The sequence below is a fragment of the Melospiza georgiana genome, chromosome 18, assembly GCF_028018845.1.
Source record: "Melospiza georgiana isolate bMelGeo1 chromosome 18, bMelGeo1.pri, whole genome shotgun sequence".
Lineage (NCBI taxonomy): Eukaryota > Metazoa > Chordata > Aves > Passeriformes > Passerellidae > Melospiza > Melospiza georgiana.
The window spans coordinates 5,509,677-5,526,203 of record NC_080447.1 but is presented as its reverse complement, the minus strand read 5'-3'; the positions used below and the strand labels follow the sequence as shown (position 1 = coordinate 5,526,203).

Genomic DNA, 16,527 nt, shown 5'->3' with positions numbered 1-16,527 from the left:
CAACCATATTTTCTACATGCCTTAACAGTGCCATTATCAGGTGGTTAAAGCTTTCTGGATTGTAACAGGGGTCAACACCAGCCAAATCCAGGCCAAATCCTCATCTTCCTAAGTTCACTACAGGTGCTGCACTGTGATGCTCTTACCATCCTGGGAGTTCACCTCCTGCCTTGGCTGACCTCCCCCCAGCCCCAGGGAAACATCCATATATCCATGGCACAAGCACAGGAGAGTGCAGAGATGTGTGCCACAAAAATACAGCCCCACAGAGTCCCAGCAGGAGCCTTGGTGGCTGTGCAGCACATGGTGACACCAGTGCCAACCTGGCACGTGTCCAGCAGAGCCACCAAAGCACTGCCAAAGAACAGACATGAAAACAGCCAAATATTTCAGCCCTGGGTAGACCCAGAAGGCCAAACAACTAAATCCTGTTGATGAAACAGAAATCAGACAGGAGTAGACCAACTATATAAAATCTGTAAGCAAGAAGTCAGTCCTACAGCTTATAAACCAGAAGTCACTTCTAAACTCAAGGCCCAGCTGGGAACACTCACAGACAGCAACTGTGTGGGTGAGTGGAGAAGTCCTGAAAGCAGAGGCAGAGCATGAGATTCCACTTCCAGGGCAGCATGACTTTATTCACAGGCTGTTTAGATACCAGTGTACATGATTTCTCTTCTGACCCAAACCATTTCAAAACCTCCAGCATCCACTCTAGAACTCTGTTTAGTTTCCAAGCATTCTCCACTGTCTGCTCTCATCCCTTTCACCCTGGTCAGTCCACAGAACTCTGCTTCCCATCAAGCTGTACCAAATTCCCTGCCTTTGTCAATGCCTGGAGTCCTCAGCACCTCTTGCTTTCTCTTCTCTATCCTTTCAACCTCACCACGTGAAATCTGGGTTTCCAGATGTTTGCTGAAGACTGGTTGGAGGAAGAGGAGGAAGATGAAGTATCTGAGATTTGAGACAGCCACAGCTGCAGGGGAACAGGGCACCTTCCCTGGAGGGGCTCAAGCATCCACCACAGCCCAGAGCCACCCTCTGTTCCTACAGCTGTTCTCACTACCAAACTCTGCTGAGCTTTTAGAAGTCCCCTTGTTTGTTGAAAAGGCAATTTTCTGTGATACTTCAAGAAAGTGTTTGCTGCACTTCCCTGCATGACAAACACTTCTTTCAACAGGCTTTGTTTTTCAACCTCTGTATTTGAAAGCAGCACACATTAAGTCATCCAATTTCATACACACATTGATGAAGTGGGAAACCAGTCTGTGGCTAAAAGCACCAGCCCAGGGAAGCTGTGCAAGAAGAAAACCCCAAGCACCATCACAGGCTTTGCACATGGCAAAGCACTGAGGGAGAATTCTCAGCAGCATTCAAAGCCCACCAGCTCCTGCTGTCCTAGGCAAGAAGAGCAGAAAGCCAAGGTTGATAAAAACACCCAGGACTTTCACTGCTACAGGAACTGCAGCCCCAGATGTACCAGGAGATAGGAGACACACCAGAAGTGCAATGCAGCTGCTGGGCACACAGGAAATGTCTGAAGTGGTTTTTGCAGCCCAGACCAGGTTCATCACTGCCACAAAAACAGGTTTCATAGACACTTCTAGGCTGAATGTGCTGTGATCACTGCAGCCCAGTAACTCTGCACTTTAATATGCATAGTGCCAGCAGGGTTTGGGGAAGCTCAGTGTATTATTACCTATATAGGAAATGAAGAGGAACCAGAGCTTACACAAACCAACTCAGAAGATATTTGTAATAACTTATTAGCCAACAGCTAATGCACACTCTGCAGTATGGTTGTTTTTCCACTCTACATTATTTAAAGACTTTGCAAACAAACATCACCAAGGAAGTCATTGATTTTTGGCAGCCAGTGTGTGCAGGGACCAGGGTTAAACAAGGACCAGCACTGGCAAGGGAGATGCTCTGCTTGACTTTCCCAACAACAACACGACCTTGGTGGTTGGTGGTTTTATCTCTTGACTCTGTGCTGGTGTGATAAGAGGGCAAAGCCTGAAAGGCTTTGAGGAGAGAAGCTGGTGGCTCTCCCAACCATCACTGGCAACAGCAACCTCTGAAAATCCAACCTCACCAGGCAGAGCTGGCCACAACACCTAGCAAGGGCATTTTCAGATCACAGCTGCCTGTAGCAAGGCAACAAACACATGTGCAGCTTCAGCATTTCAAGATCCACTTACAAGAAGGATCTGTAAAATTTTGCCAACAAAACGAAACATTTATTTCAAGAAGGGTCCCAGAAACAAACTAGTGTTTGGGAAAAGCCAGCAGAGCTTACTGTGGTTAAAATAGACTCAGCTGTCTGAAGAGACTTCTGGTTTCTCAAACAGGCTGATGGACTTCTCTCAAGCTGATTCAGCAGCAGAAACTACTTCTTGTCCATTTTTATCCTTCCACTATATTTATGATTTGTTCATTAACAAAACAAGGGAAAAAATACTGCAAGCCAAATTCTGCAAGCTACCAGTTTCTCTGAAAACCAAAGCAAAATGCCCAACCCACTCATTTCCACATCAAGAAAAGTATTACAGTTTGCTCTATTTTTGCAGAGGCTTATTTTCAAGAAGTGTTACAGATCATTTCCTCTGGACCTCTTATTCACATGTGCCAGTCTGTACAGCCAAGCCTAATCCTGTCACTAAACAAGCTCAATGGAGACAACAGCACAGACACAACCCCTAACTTTTCCTGTCATCACAAAGGGCAGCAGTACCCTGACCATGCCCCACAATGGCAGCAAAACGCATCTGCCAAAGGCATTAAGCTGATAATTAATCAGTCTGGAGCATTGCCTGCCTTGTTCTTGCAGCAGAGGCCCCAGTGATGAAGTTACAATTTAATTGAGTGTAAAAATAGGCAACAGCCTCTGCTGTCTACAAATAACACACATCTGCTGATGGAGGACAAAGAAATGAAGAAACCTTATTTAGCAATACACCATAAATCACCCCAAGACTGTGCTCTGTTAGAATTCCTCACTGTGACACCAGGAGACGTGGTGTTATGGACAGTAAGACCCAACAGTCCTGTCTCCCTTTAAATCTTCTCTCCACCCATACTGGAGGGTGGCATGATCCTCTTCTTGGAAAGAGTGTGTTTAGGTGTGTCCAAAGGGAAATGTCTGGGTGTACCCACAGTTAGTCATCCTCCTACCGCAGCTTAAAAAGTCTCAGAGAGGAATTTTCCTTAGAAAAATCCTCCTCTGCACTCTACCCCTGAACTCAGCCTGCCACCAAGTTTAGCAAGATGCTCAGGAACGACAAAAAGTGGAAATTTGATTACACAACACTCCAAGATTCTCTCAGCAGTGCAGTGTTCTCACCCTTCTGTGTGAGACCAGTGCTGTAGTACACTCTGGGGGAAAACCAGCTAAGAATGACTCCTACCTCACACAAGACCTCTTTTCTAGGACAACTGGGAAGAACACTGAAGATGAAGGCAGCTCCAGAGTTACACCCACATGCTGAGCACTGTGGGGCTGGAAAGGCTCCTGTTGCCTACACCAGAGGAGCCATAAGCCCTCAAGACTTGTTTTACCACTCTCTGGGTGTTTGCTGGCATCCCTGTGATGGCAGAGGGTTTGTGCCTCTCAGCAGATATCTCCCACAAGCTGCTCAACACCACCTCTCCAACAGCACCCAGAGATGCTGCCAAGCAAAGATAATTTCGCTGCACATGGATCTCTCTAAGCAGGGCCAGGAACTTCACCAACTGCACCAACACAACAGAAGCACAACATAAAGCTGAGGGTCTGACAGTGGAAGATAACATCAACTGAAAGCTAAGCTTTTCCATTTCTTTTTTGTTACTTCCCCTTCTCACTGCAGCAGAACCACTGTGTATCACATCCTCCTGTTTTGCCAGCAGGATCTCATGGAGCCAATACCTTTCTGACCTGTGGTCTCCAGTTTTTGCTTTCTGACAGTGGCACTGGAGTCAAACACAGTCCAAACAAACACAACTTTGCTTTACAGAAGCCAATTCTTAGGCCAATGGCATCTGGAAAATCCCTAGCTCAGGCAGGGGCTCCCAAACTGACTGGGCTTGGGAAAAACAAACCTGCTGTTCTAAAGAGAGGAAAACAACTTTGCAAAAAGTAAAATCTCTTAGAACTGTTTCACTGTGGCTCACAGCTTGGCTTGAGCAGGCTAGCCTCTGAAAAGGGAAAGGAAAACTGTCATGATAAGCAAGGATTATCTTCTGATGCATCTACTGGGACAAAGCAAGATAAGGGACAATAGCAACATCAATCAGAAGTGTGGGAGAACCTATCATTGCTCGTCCTTTGGAAAACTGATTTAAAGCAAATAGAAGATATTCACATGGCTTTTGACCCCAAGTGAAAAGAAAAACAGGTCTCAGAGCCTCCTGTTCTCTGGCCCTGGTCATCCTCCTCACTCCTCCTGAACAGCATCAATAAGGAACTCAAGAACATTCTGAGCAGGCTTCCAATTCAGGAGACAATTAACTCAGATGAAGAAAGGTAAAACCTACTGCAAGTGACTGGAAAGTGTTATTTCCAGAGTCAGCAGATCTGTGACTTCCCAAAATAATGAGGGCTTCTAATTTCTTAATGTAGATCCCATGGAGTAAGCACCAGAAACAAGACCTGGCAAGGCCCACCACGTTCTATCCACAATTGGCCCACAGTTGGCCACTGACTGCATTCTGCTTCCTTCTGACCTGCCAGCTTGCTCTAGGACATGGAGCAAGCAGAAGGGAGGCCCTGCAGCACAGAAATGGTTGATGGGTGGCCTTGCAGCAGGGCAGATTTTTGCAGAACTGGAAGAACAGTGATGCCAAGGGTCAGCACTGCCCCATTCCAGGCACTACTGTACTCTCCACTGCAGAACAGATGAGCTGTTTCAGGACAGGTTGTACTTCAGGGCAGATTAAAAACAGCAGGAAAACCATTCTCTGGTACTACACAGGCTTCAGGAAGGGAGGGAGACTATTTCCCATCCCCCTGGCAACAGTTCTAAAGTCTGCTTGCATGACATTAGAAAACAAACAGGACAACGTCATGTCCGTGGAGCTGCTCTTTCCCAGGCAGCTCATAGCACCACAGCCAGAGGGGATCACTGCTGGAGAGGCAGCTCAGCCTTCAGGAGACCTGAACAAACTTCACCATCCCTCCCACTGGACATGAGCTCCCAACAGGTTCCTTCAGCCCAGCCCCACCTTTGCCCCCAGCCGGTCACAGCCCTGCTGCTGGGCTCCACAAATCCACTGCTGGGCTCAAACAGAGCACTGAGACCCAGCACATTGCAGAGAGCTCAGACAGAAAAACCTGCCTCTCCTCCTGTGGGGCCTCTGCAGGGCAGCACACTGCAGCAAAGCCACGGCTGCAGCCAGCACCGAGCCCAAGCACAGAAACTGAAGCATGGGATGCAGAATGGGGTACAGAAACAAAGAGCTGGGTTTCACAGCCACAGAGCTGCCAGGCAAGACCAGGAACATCCACATCAGAGCAAATTAACCTGTGCTGCTGGAGCACTGAGAAGCAATCCCTTCTTACAGCAGTCACGTTGCTCTGGGGGTAACACTGCAGCTCCTACAGCACCCGAGCCCCCCATGCACTGCCCAAAATCCACTGAATGCAGGCTGCAACAGAGAATGTAGGAAAAAAAAAAGAACAGCAGAATCCTGAAAAGTTTGGACTTTCTGACATGGGGTGGAAGTAGTTACCCCTTTGCCAACAGGCAGAATAATATCTAGAAGCTTTTTCAAACAAAAGCAAGCTCCTATGCAAATAGCAATGCATTATATTAATGCTATCAAGAGAGGAAACTACAGAATTCTAAAAACAATGACAAAAAAAAAATCAAAACCCAATTTGTTTTTCTGTATTCATTCCTCATCTCCTTCTTGTATCACAGCCATACCATAAACTGAACATTTAAGGTTGAATTCCCCATTACCTTAAGCTCAGTCACATGTACTGGAATTAAATCCTTGCATACCTTAAAGTTGCTTTTATGAGCCTGTCAAGTGAGCAGGGTTAGTGGGGGAGAGCTAAGAGTTGAGGTGGATATTTCAGTTTTAATCACACTCATTGAGACACATCAATTGATTGAGATATGTGCAAATACAAGCAAAGTAACTCAGTCACAAGGTTTGATTTTAGTTTAATGTAGTTTAGTTTTTGATTAATATAGTCTCCCTGATAAAGTTGGAAATTGCCTGTTTTTTAATGGTATATACCAAACACAATCTGATACTCTGAAAGAGTTGTTATGGTTTGGGTTTTTCTGGTGCGCTTGTTTTGGTTTTTTTTAAAGCAACTCTGAAAATTAGAGTTTTGACCTCCCAGGGTTTTCTATGGCACCTGCATGAGTGACTGTGGCCTTGGCAAGTCTCTTTCCCATCCATTTATTTCATAGTTCATTCATCAGATTTAAGAAAGCAAGCATACTTGCTACCATAAAGGTGTGGAAACAAGGGGTATAAATAAAAGAGCATGAATTTTCTTTCAAATAAGAACTGCCTTAATTTAAGAAGGGAAAAAATCCAGTTACTGGAAGCCAGAGAAACACAAGATCAAATCTGCACTATTTAAAAAAACAGAGAAATGAGCACTTTTGAACATATTTAGTATGCTGGCTGTGATTGCCAACCAAATGAAAAGAGCATCCAATGCAAACGGAGAGGGTGTGTGCAGGGTGAGGTGACACAGCACCCAAGGGGCACACAGAGCCCACCCCACAGCCCCCAGGCTGCCTCCCAGCCCTGCCTGAGGTCCCTGGGGTCCCCATCACACCAGCAGCTCCCACACCCTGAGCCACCAATGCACTCAGAGCTGGCTGGGAGTCTCCCCCTTCCTGGAGGTTTTTAAGATGCTTTGCTAAATGGGATCTCTAATGACTTAAAAATTATGCATCTTTCATTCCCCCCCCACTGGAAGCACAGTCTGGTTGATCCCTACTATGCCAGCTCAGCTGACCTAATTCCTCCTGTTATTCTGATGCTAGGAGACAAGCCAGGTGCTCCTGCAGCCAGACTGAACATTATTGCCCTGAGCAACCAGTGATGCACAATTTGATTCATTTCTATCACCCCCCCCCCTTAAAACAACCTTGCTTAGTAAACAGATGCAGCTCTGAGATCCTCACTCTGCATTTTGACAGCATCTCTTGTGTTTGTGGTAGTATTAAAGGTCTGCACATGATAAAGCAGGAGACAATGCACAATTAAAGGGCCTCTTTGCTATACAATAAGCACAGCAGAGGTTCCAAAGCTGTCTGTGGGCAGGGCTCATCCCTGCATTCTGCTGTGAACATTTGTTATTACATTTCTCAGACAGGAAACCTAACATCTGAAGACAATTAAGATGCTTTCTCTTAATCAAAGTATGTTTAGGTCTGCACCTGAGAAACTGCCTTGGAAGATCACATCATTCATGTTCATTTTCCACCAAATGTGCCATTTGCTACTGCTATGTGAACATAAGTAACAGCAGGGGGAAAAAAACCACCACCCAGACAACAAAAAACATCAAGCAAAACCATGTATACTTATTCTGAAAGCAAAACCAAAGCAAAAAACCTCTCGCTGCCTTTGCAAAGACCACCCTGTGCTTAGCTCCTCATTCCCACAGGGCCTCACTTCTGGGATGGAGGCAGTTTGCCTCAGGGAAGACCCACGTCCACTTCTCTGGGTGTTTTTCCAAGGCAAACCAGAGCCATCCAGTCTGCATTCCTACCACCAGTGCCAACCCTCTGTTTGCTGGTCTGTGCAGAGCTTTTCAGCTGGCATCCACAGGTGGGAAGGCTGGAGGAGAGGGGAGGACACACCAAAGTGAATTGTACCCTCCATTCTCTATACAAGAATGAGCACTAGGATGAGCTTTTGATACACACAGGTTTATTGCAGTTTCACAGCTTAGTGGCAAGTTCAGTCTAGTCACAAAGCTAAATCTTTCAATTAGGCTTTGCTTTGAGCCTATAAATATTTGAAATAAAGTCAAATAATGTTTTTCCACCTGAATTTAATCCCACCAGCCATTGATAAGAAGACACCTCTTCCCACCCATCATCCAAATCTTCACCTCTTGCTTTGCTCACTCCAAATGTGTTCAGTCATCACAAGGATTTACACAGAGGAAATTTTCATGATGGAAACACTGGTGGAGCCTCAAGAGCAGCAGCACAAACAGCAGCCACCAGAGCTTTGCTATCAAGCTGTGAACACAACAGCCTTCCAGTTTCCTATTACTGCTGGGGAACATTCCTTAATCTGTCATTACAGGCTGAGTAATGCTACCTTCCACAGGAGCTTTGGAGACCATTAACCACCACTGGCTCTTCCATGACACCTTAATCATGTGAGAGGAACACAGGTGTGTGCTTTACACACAGCATGAGTAAAACAGTGACCATAATTTCAGAAATGTGGCAAGACAACTCCCTCTAAAAAAAGCCCATGACTGAGGTCTATATTTAGTGGTCAGCATTAGCTGGATGTTTCTGTGACCTGCACAGTGGGATACTTGGCTGGGGAAGCCAGCATCAAATCAAAGTGCAACACTACAGAACTCTCAGCTCTCTGCAAACATGGCCATTCTGGTCCACTAAATTCCCAAGCATTTCCCTACAAAATAACAGGCAGAGGGTGGCTGTGTTTTCATCCTTTCCTCTTTAGCTCTAAATTAAGCCAGATTCAATCTTCAGTAAGAGTGATTCCCTTCAACAGATGCGAGGATGCTGACGGAGCAGGACAGCAGACACCCCATTCTTGTCTGCAGCACAAACAGAGAGAGGATTGCTTGGCACTTCAGAGAGCTGCACTTTACACCCACTCACCAGGCAAGCTGCCAGCTTCGCTAGGGGATGGAATTAAAACAGGGTTTAAGCAGGCAGCCTGACCTCAGGAGAGCAATCTCCCAGACACAGAGTGCCTCTTCAGTCATCCCAAGTGCCTCGGTGGAGCCCTGTCTCCAGAGACAGAGCACGTAAACAGCAGTGCCTGAGGAACAGAAGGTCCTGCGTGAGGTGGCACGAGAGGTGGCCAGGCATGGGGTGACACTGCAGCAGCACTGATTCACCCAGCCCCACGCTCATCAGAGCACTGCTGCAGCAGAGGTGACGGTGCTGGAGGGCACACAGAAGGACACTGCTGTCCACAGGGCTCCTGGGGGACAGCAGGAGGCACGTACACAAGATGCAGAGTAGCATCTAAAGGCTCTGTGTCAGAAACAGGGTGATGGTGCAGCCAGCACAGCACATCACAGCCCAGCAGCCACGGCTCTATTGATCACAAGGACTTTCTACAAAGCAGCAACACAAGGCTGTCATTATCTGGCTCTCAAGACCAGCCCAGGGTGACTGACCACTAACCTGAGAAGCATTTGTTCTGCCACCCATGCCTTAATCCATGTGCACAAGAAAAATCTGCACTGCAAGGACTCTGTGTTCTTTGTCTCCAGGTGATACAGTCATCGCTGCAGAAATATTTTTGGTGAGTCTGTACCAGGTGACTGACTGAAGCATTTGTCTCAGCTCATCCCAAACTGGTGAGTATAATAAATCAACCTGTTACCAAAGTGTAGAAAGCAGACCCTCAGGTAACAAAGGCTGAGCCAGAAACGTCACAGCACAGTGTCTCATGTGCCTTTAACAGCTCTGTTACTGCAACCAGTCCATCCCACCCATGCAGAAATTGGGGGGCTAAAACCTAACACAAAAACCACCTGATATCCACTCAAGCACAGACACAGCTAGGCTGCTTTAAGGAGCAAGTTCAGCTCACAGTGCACAACTAGGGAAAAATCTGTCAATAAAATAATCCTTCTTATTTCATGCAGGAAAATGTTTCTAATATCCAAAGCATGACATGTCCAGATTCAGCAGATTTTCTGCCCTACCACCCACACAGCCACATATGAAACCTTCAGCTGACACCTATTCAACCTGGGGCAGCTGGCACAGAACAGGGAGGGAAAGACATCCAGAATCTCCCACTGCCCAAAGATCTCAGCTATGTATGCAGGAACTTCTGCCTAGTGCTGGAAGGAATCTTCTGGCACACAGTGCTCCCAGGATCTGACAAGTCCAAAGGTTCCCTTCCTACCATTCAATCTCCTCAGCTCACCAAGCGGTCTCTGACCACAGATTTAATGTCCTGAGACACACAGGGAACCAAAGCAAGCCCCACACACCAGCCCACATGTGCTAAGCTTCCCCTGTCCATGAACATGAAGAGCTGAGCTGATCCTCAGAGTCATGGAGACCAGTTTTCCAAGAAACTTCATTTCCATACCAAGACCTCCTTTGGCAGAAACCATCATTTGTTGTTATTAATTTGCACCTTAAGGAACAAGGGCTTATTTGGCTGTTGTCAGAGTAAAAGGATTTCTGGTAGCCAGATGTGCCTCTGGAGCACTCTGTCCTCTTTGCTGCAGACTGGGGACCCCAGCCAGCCAGCTGAGGGGTCAGGTAGTGCTCAGCAGCAACTAAGACACCCCACACAGGGTGTGACACAGCTTTCACTGTCTGCCAAACACCTCCTGTGCCTAGGAAAAACCCACAGCACAACTCCACACTGACACTAAACAGACAGCACTTTTAGAAATGTGGTACAATAAGATTTATTCTCTTTTTGAGCAAGGGTTCTTGCATTAGGCTCCTAAACTATTAACATCACCTCTCATTAATATGAGAGCACATAATAATGGGAATATGCATATTTCATTTTGTGAGCCATTCTCATGTCCGGGTGCTGTACTAAGGACTCCAGCAAGGGGATCCAGAAAAGTCCAGTCACTGCACTTTTATGGATTAAACATTAATCAGAATCATTTATTCCTAGGAAGTTTCTTATTTTGTCATTATTTATGAACCAATATCACGAAGATCTGTGAAATGAGAAGGAACACAGCAATTTCCCCAGATTTGAAGGATGAATTCAGGGTGCCAGGGTGAGAGCTGCTTGTCAGTACGAAATCTACTCTGGAGCAAATCTAGCCTTACATCAAAAATCTCATGTACTGAGAGGTCTGGCTAACACGAGTTTTTAACCAGGAAAATGCAAATGAAAGCATCATTGGGTGTAATCACTCGCTTACAGCCACTGTGGTTTTGGTAACCATTTCCTTGTGTGCAAGAAACACACGAGTAAAAGTCAGAGTCACTGTTGACAGGCAGTGCAGAGGAAGGGAGGACACAAAATGCAATGACAGACAAAGCTACAGGGCAACAATAAGTTTCACAGGAAGTATTTTTTTTCCCTCTTGCTCTGTTGTAATACAAGAATAAACATCTTCTATTTTAGAAAGCCTACAAGTAAGGATTCAATTAACTGCAAATGTGGTATTTTTGAGGATAAATACAATAAATTCATATGCAGCTATGAATGAAGCTCCTGATCTGGTATCAGGGGAGCAACGTGAGTAGAAGTCTTTTCCACAAAGTAAGGAAAGGTGGGCAGAAGCCAGCCTTCCACAGACCTGCACTTTTACCTTTACAGATAATTTACTCTCACACAACCCCTAAGCAGACACAGAGCAAGGCCAAGCATGCAGACATATAAACACACAACATATGTGGGTTAACTGCAACAGACTGTCTGATAATAGATCACCTCACACCAGAGGAGAGTCCACACCCAATGCCCCCTAAATAATCTCATTTTCTCTGAGAAATCAAATTATCCAGGTCATACAAGGACTCTAAGACAAAGCTGGTAACTAAGCACAAACCTGGGCATGCCTTGAGCCCTGGACCATTCTTAAGTTCCTGTTTTATGGTACCTTACACAGCTTCTTCCTAAAATCTCACCAGACTACACCGCTGAACACAGAATATGATAAAGCTCATCACAAAAGGAGAAAAACACATTCCTATAAATGCAACAGCAATAAAACTGCTCCTTTTGCAGAAAACATCTTTGAGTCGCTTCCTACTCAGCAGCAATTTGAAGCAGGGAGAGGAATCTAACAAAAGTGTTGAAAGATCTCAATAAGCATAAATGCTTGATGCAAATGCTAACTATGGAGTGCAGGAGCAGCCAGTCACTCTCTCAAGTGAAAAGTTACTAAGCAAATTAGGAAGGTACATACAGAGTGTGAAAAAAAAGCAAAAAAAAAAAAAACCCAAAAAACCACCCAAACCACGAGATCTAATGTCCCAAGCGGGCTGTGCCAGGAGCATTAGAAGGAAGGAAGCTTTCCCAGCTACTCTGCAGCGCTCATCAGCCCAAAGGCTGCTCTGCCAGATCAGCTGAGCAGCAGAGCACGGCTCTCCAGGGAGATTTCCCAGCAGCAATTCTGCTCTCCAGGGCAGCCCTGCAGGGCCCCCTGCTCCAGCAGGGAGGGATCCGGGGCTGTGGCTGCGGCACCCCGGGTGACCGACACCGGGTGACAGACACCGGCGGACTACAGCACCCAGCAGGCACCGCCGCCCGGGCGGGCTCGCACCGCCGGGGCTGACGCGGAGCCACCGGAGCCAATCCACGGCACACGGAGGAAATGTCAACAAACACGGCGGCCTGCGGGACGCGTGATACCGGCCACAGGGCAGGGCACGGCCGATAAGCCCCGCCAGGGCCGGCCGGGGGTGGGCACACAGCGCTCACCCACCCTGCATCACAGCCCTTCATCCTCCAGCACAGCCCCTCATCCTCCAGCACCGCCTTTCCATCCCGCAGCTATTTTTTTAAAAAGCGTTCACACGAACGGCGAAGAAAACTTGCCCTGTTACCAAGCAAGATTTAACAAATAATCAAGAAGGAAAAAAAAAAAAATTTAAAACTTGATGGTTCGCGTTTCGCAGCAGATCAGCTTTAGCCCCTCTAGATTAGATCTTCGGGGCTGGCTTTGAAGGAAAAATGTCCGCTGCAATCTTTAACACTTAGTGACGACCACAAGGACAACAGAAAAAATGCAAATTAAAATCCTCTGGAGCTAAGACAATCATATGCTACAAAGTCATGCTTGCACTATTTTTGCGTGGTCTAGGAAATAGAAATTTTCTCAGGGAGTGTATCCAGACCAGAGAAATAAAATAAAGAAATGGGCATGCCAAAAATAACTACTAATTTTATTTCTAACATTTTGAGAACTTAAAAGCTTCCAGCACAGACATTCACCACACTGCATTTCACTGTGTAACATCCTGGAGCAGAAGCTCCCACCTCAACTCACAACTGCACATGAGTTGTCTGGTCCAGCCAACAGCTAACACATGATCTGCTGTGTTTGTTTATCTTTCCATAACTTATCAGAAGGCTTTCTCTTCCCCCCCCCCTTCCCCCACGCCGAGTACACATCAGATTACAAACACTTGCTAAAAAGTGAAATTTCACAAACTCCATTCAGCTTTTCCCGAATTTAGAATGCTTTGACATAATTGATTGTATTTACCTGGAAGTCATACAAGGCAACAATGTTTTCATGTTTCAATTCCTAGAAAAGGTAAAAAGAAAAACAAACCATAAGCTAGGAGCAAAAAAAAGGGCATATTGAATAAAGACTGAAGAAAAGAAGTCAGGCTGCCTTTACCTTAAGAATTTTTATTTCCTTGCCTAGCAGTGTTTGTGATTTTGCAAGGTTCTTCTTGTTAATACATTTCACAGCTACTTCCAGCTCAGGTTTCTGAAACAGTACATAAATAACACAAACAAATGTAAATTTCACCATTCATTCACGTTAGGATAAGCAGCCTCTTAACAGATTACAAATCCTACTGAAAGAAGTGTCTTGCAGCACCGGTAAAGGCCTCTCACTTCACATCCTAATGCCTTCTCCTTACTTGTTCAGACTTGTCCTTTCCAGAATTATGCTTGTCAGCCCAAGGAGAAAAGCCCAAGGTTTAGGGTTTTGTTACTACTTCATAAAATGATTATCCTCTTATTTAATCACTAGAAATAAATGCACTGTGGGAGCCGTGGCTTATCCCAAGCACTAATGATGGAAAATCCACTGCCGGATTGGTTTCCTTTTATTTACCAGTATGAGATTTCTCCTCCTCCTCCTTGAAAAATTAAGTGGAGAAGGAGAAGACTTCACAGACACACACACACAAAAATCCCAAACAAACTAAAGAGTTCCTTTCATAGATAGTGTGTAGGGATTTTTTTTCTCCCTTGTTTTGGAGGTGGGGACGGGTTTTGAGTGGATCTGGGAGGCAGCTGACGGCCTCCCAGCCCCAAGGGGAAGCCACCTGCCCGGCTCCTGCCGGGACACACACCTGCTTGGAAGAAACTCCAAGGAGAACAATAAATAAATAAAAATAAGCACCCCAAGCCCGGGGTGATGCCCAGGCTGGCAAGCGCCGCCGCTTGCGGCGGGGATGCGGCGACCGGGGCGCGCTGCCCCCAGCTCGGCCCAGAGCAGGAAATAAATAAATAAATGAAAAGCAGAAGCGGGGAGGGTGGAAATAAAAAGCAGGGATTCTCACTTCTTTGTGCCTGCCTTTGAAGACGACGGCGAAGGCTCCGTGCCCGATCAGGTCCTTCCTGCTGAACTCAAACTTTCCCACCGTCTCCATGGCGCTGCGCCGGGGGGTCCCGGGGGCCGGCGGCGAGGCTGCGGCCGGGACGGCTTCAGAGCTGCAAAGGGACGAGGAGGAGGAGGAGGATGGCGGTGATGAAGGAGCTGCCTTTAAAGAAAATTAAACCTCTCCCAATCCAAACGCGACGGGGGTACCCCCCGCCACCGCCCCCCTCGGAGCGGTCGGGAGCCGGAGCAGCCCCGCTCCCGCCGGCCCCGGCAGCTCCGCTCCGCGCTGCGCTGCCCACCTCGCCCTCGTCCATGGGCTGCCTCTTCCTGCCGAGCGGCCGGGAGCCGGGCATTGTCAGCGGCCGGGGCGAAGCTGGCTCCTCAGCAGCGGGCCTCCCCCATCTCCTCCTCGGGCCGGGCCGGCGCGGCTCCTCGGGCCCCGCTTCAGGCGGGGCTCCCCATGCCGAGCCCCGGCCCCCCCGCCGGCAGGCGCGGCTTCGCCGAGAGTCCACCTTAAGCGCGATCCACCTTAACGCCCGGTCCGCCTCACGGCAGCGTTCCACCTTAAGCGCGATCCACCTTAAGGGCCGCCCGCGCCCCCGGCTGTGAGCGCTGGCGGGGCCGGGGTCGCGGGGCCGGGGTCGCTCCGCGGGAGCCGCCGCTCGCTCGGCCGGGCCCGGACAAAGCTGTGCGGAGCGGAGCGGGAGCGCCGGGCGGCGCAGGCGCGGTGTGCGGCGGGGGAGGCGGCGGACAGGCAGGCGGGCAGAGCGGCGGCGGCGGCGGCACCTGAGGCGGAGCGGCCGGGCCCGGCACATTTAAAGGCGCCGCCTGCCGCCCGCCTGAGTCAGCGCCGCGCTGCCGCGGCCCCCGCGCCGCCGGCCCGGGAGGGCTCCTGGCAGCCGCCCGGCTTTTGGGGGGTGACACAACCATGGGATGTTCTGAGTTGGGAGAGACACACAACGATGTTGAAGTGCGGCTCCTGGTCCTGCACAGCAGAGTCCCAAGAATCCCACCACGTGCCTGAGAGCGTTGTCCAAATGGTTTTTGAGCTCTATCAGGCTCGGTGGTCACCACTTCTCCAGGCAGCCTGTTCCAGTGCCCAGCCACCTTTTAGCAAAGAACCTTTTCCCAATATCCATCCTGAACCTCCCCCGACACAGCTTCAGGCCATCCCCTGGGGTTCTGTCACTGTCACCGCAGATCGGTGCCTGCCCTTTCACTTCCCTTCCCAACCCCACAGTTGTACACCACAATAAGGTCTCCTGTCCGTCTCCTCCAGGCTGAACAGACCAACTGATGTTTCACACAATTAAACAAATGTGACTGGTTGGGTGAAGTTCACCCCAGGAGCTGTAAAGTGTCCAGGAGGAGCTGGTCCCATCATCCCCAGCACCCCTTCCTCTCTCCCAGCATAGCCCACCTCCTCCTCCACAGGCTCTGGCTCTTTTCCACTCGCTCCCGTGCCAGGCCTCCACGGTTCCTCCGTGGGGAACCAGCCAGGCCTCCACAAGTTCCCCAGAGTGCCTCCATGGAGCTCTCCTCTGACGGACTCTTCTTGATATCCTGCTCCAGAGCTCGGCATGGAATCCCTGTTGTGATAAGAAACCTTTCCTGGCCGCAGCCTGGTGTGTGGTTTGGCCATCCCATCTCTTGCCGTGCAGTGACCCACAAGCTCTGCCCTGTGGGTGTGTGCTCGCAGGTCATTCCCTCCGTGGCAGGAACCTCTCACGGGTTTGCCCCATCCTCTGCTCCAGGCTGCCCAAATCCACCAGCCCTGGCAGCACCCACACCGCTTGCGCACTCGCTCCTGTTTGTTTGCCTCTCACAACGTCAAATCCCAACTGCAGGGAAAACAACGCTGCTCGTGGGCAGCACCGCTGCTCGCACGCTCTGCCTGAAGTTTGTTTTTTACCCAACTGTATTGACCCGGCTATCGACCTGTGCCAGCGCCGCAGTTCCAAACACGCAGTGCCAGGGTGATGCCAGCGGCTCTGCAGACACCCAGCACACAGGGTGCTGGTGTTGTGACTGGGTGTTGGGTGGCTGCACTTATCGCCATTCTCGGCACAAAT

General features: G+C 48.6%; 1 protein-coding gene across 2 annotated transcripts in view; it reads right to left on the bottom strand.

Annotated features, from left to right (window-relative positions):
- The window catches only part of ULK1 (unc-51 like autophagy activating kinase 1), a 75,139-nt gene extending 60,039 nt beyond the window's left edge, over positions 1-15,100 (bottom strand). For both annotated transcript variants that reach the window (XM_058037033.1, XM_058037034.1), the window contains exons 1-4: positions 14,755-15,100; positions 14,415-14,565; positions 13,517-13,609; positions 13,379-13,420 (exon numbers count right to left, since the gene is read on the bottom strand). In XM_058037033.1, the coding sequence (XP_057893016.1) occupies positions 13,379-13,420; positions 13,517-13,609; positions 14,415-14,504 (225 nt within the window). In that variant the 5' untranslated portion in view covers positions 14,505-14,565; positions 14,755-15,100. The remainder of the gene's footprint in view (positions 1-13,378; positions 13,421-13,516; positions 13,610-14,414; positions 14,566-14,754) is intronic.
- Positions 15,101-16,527: the final 1,427 nt, after the last annotated feature.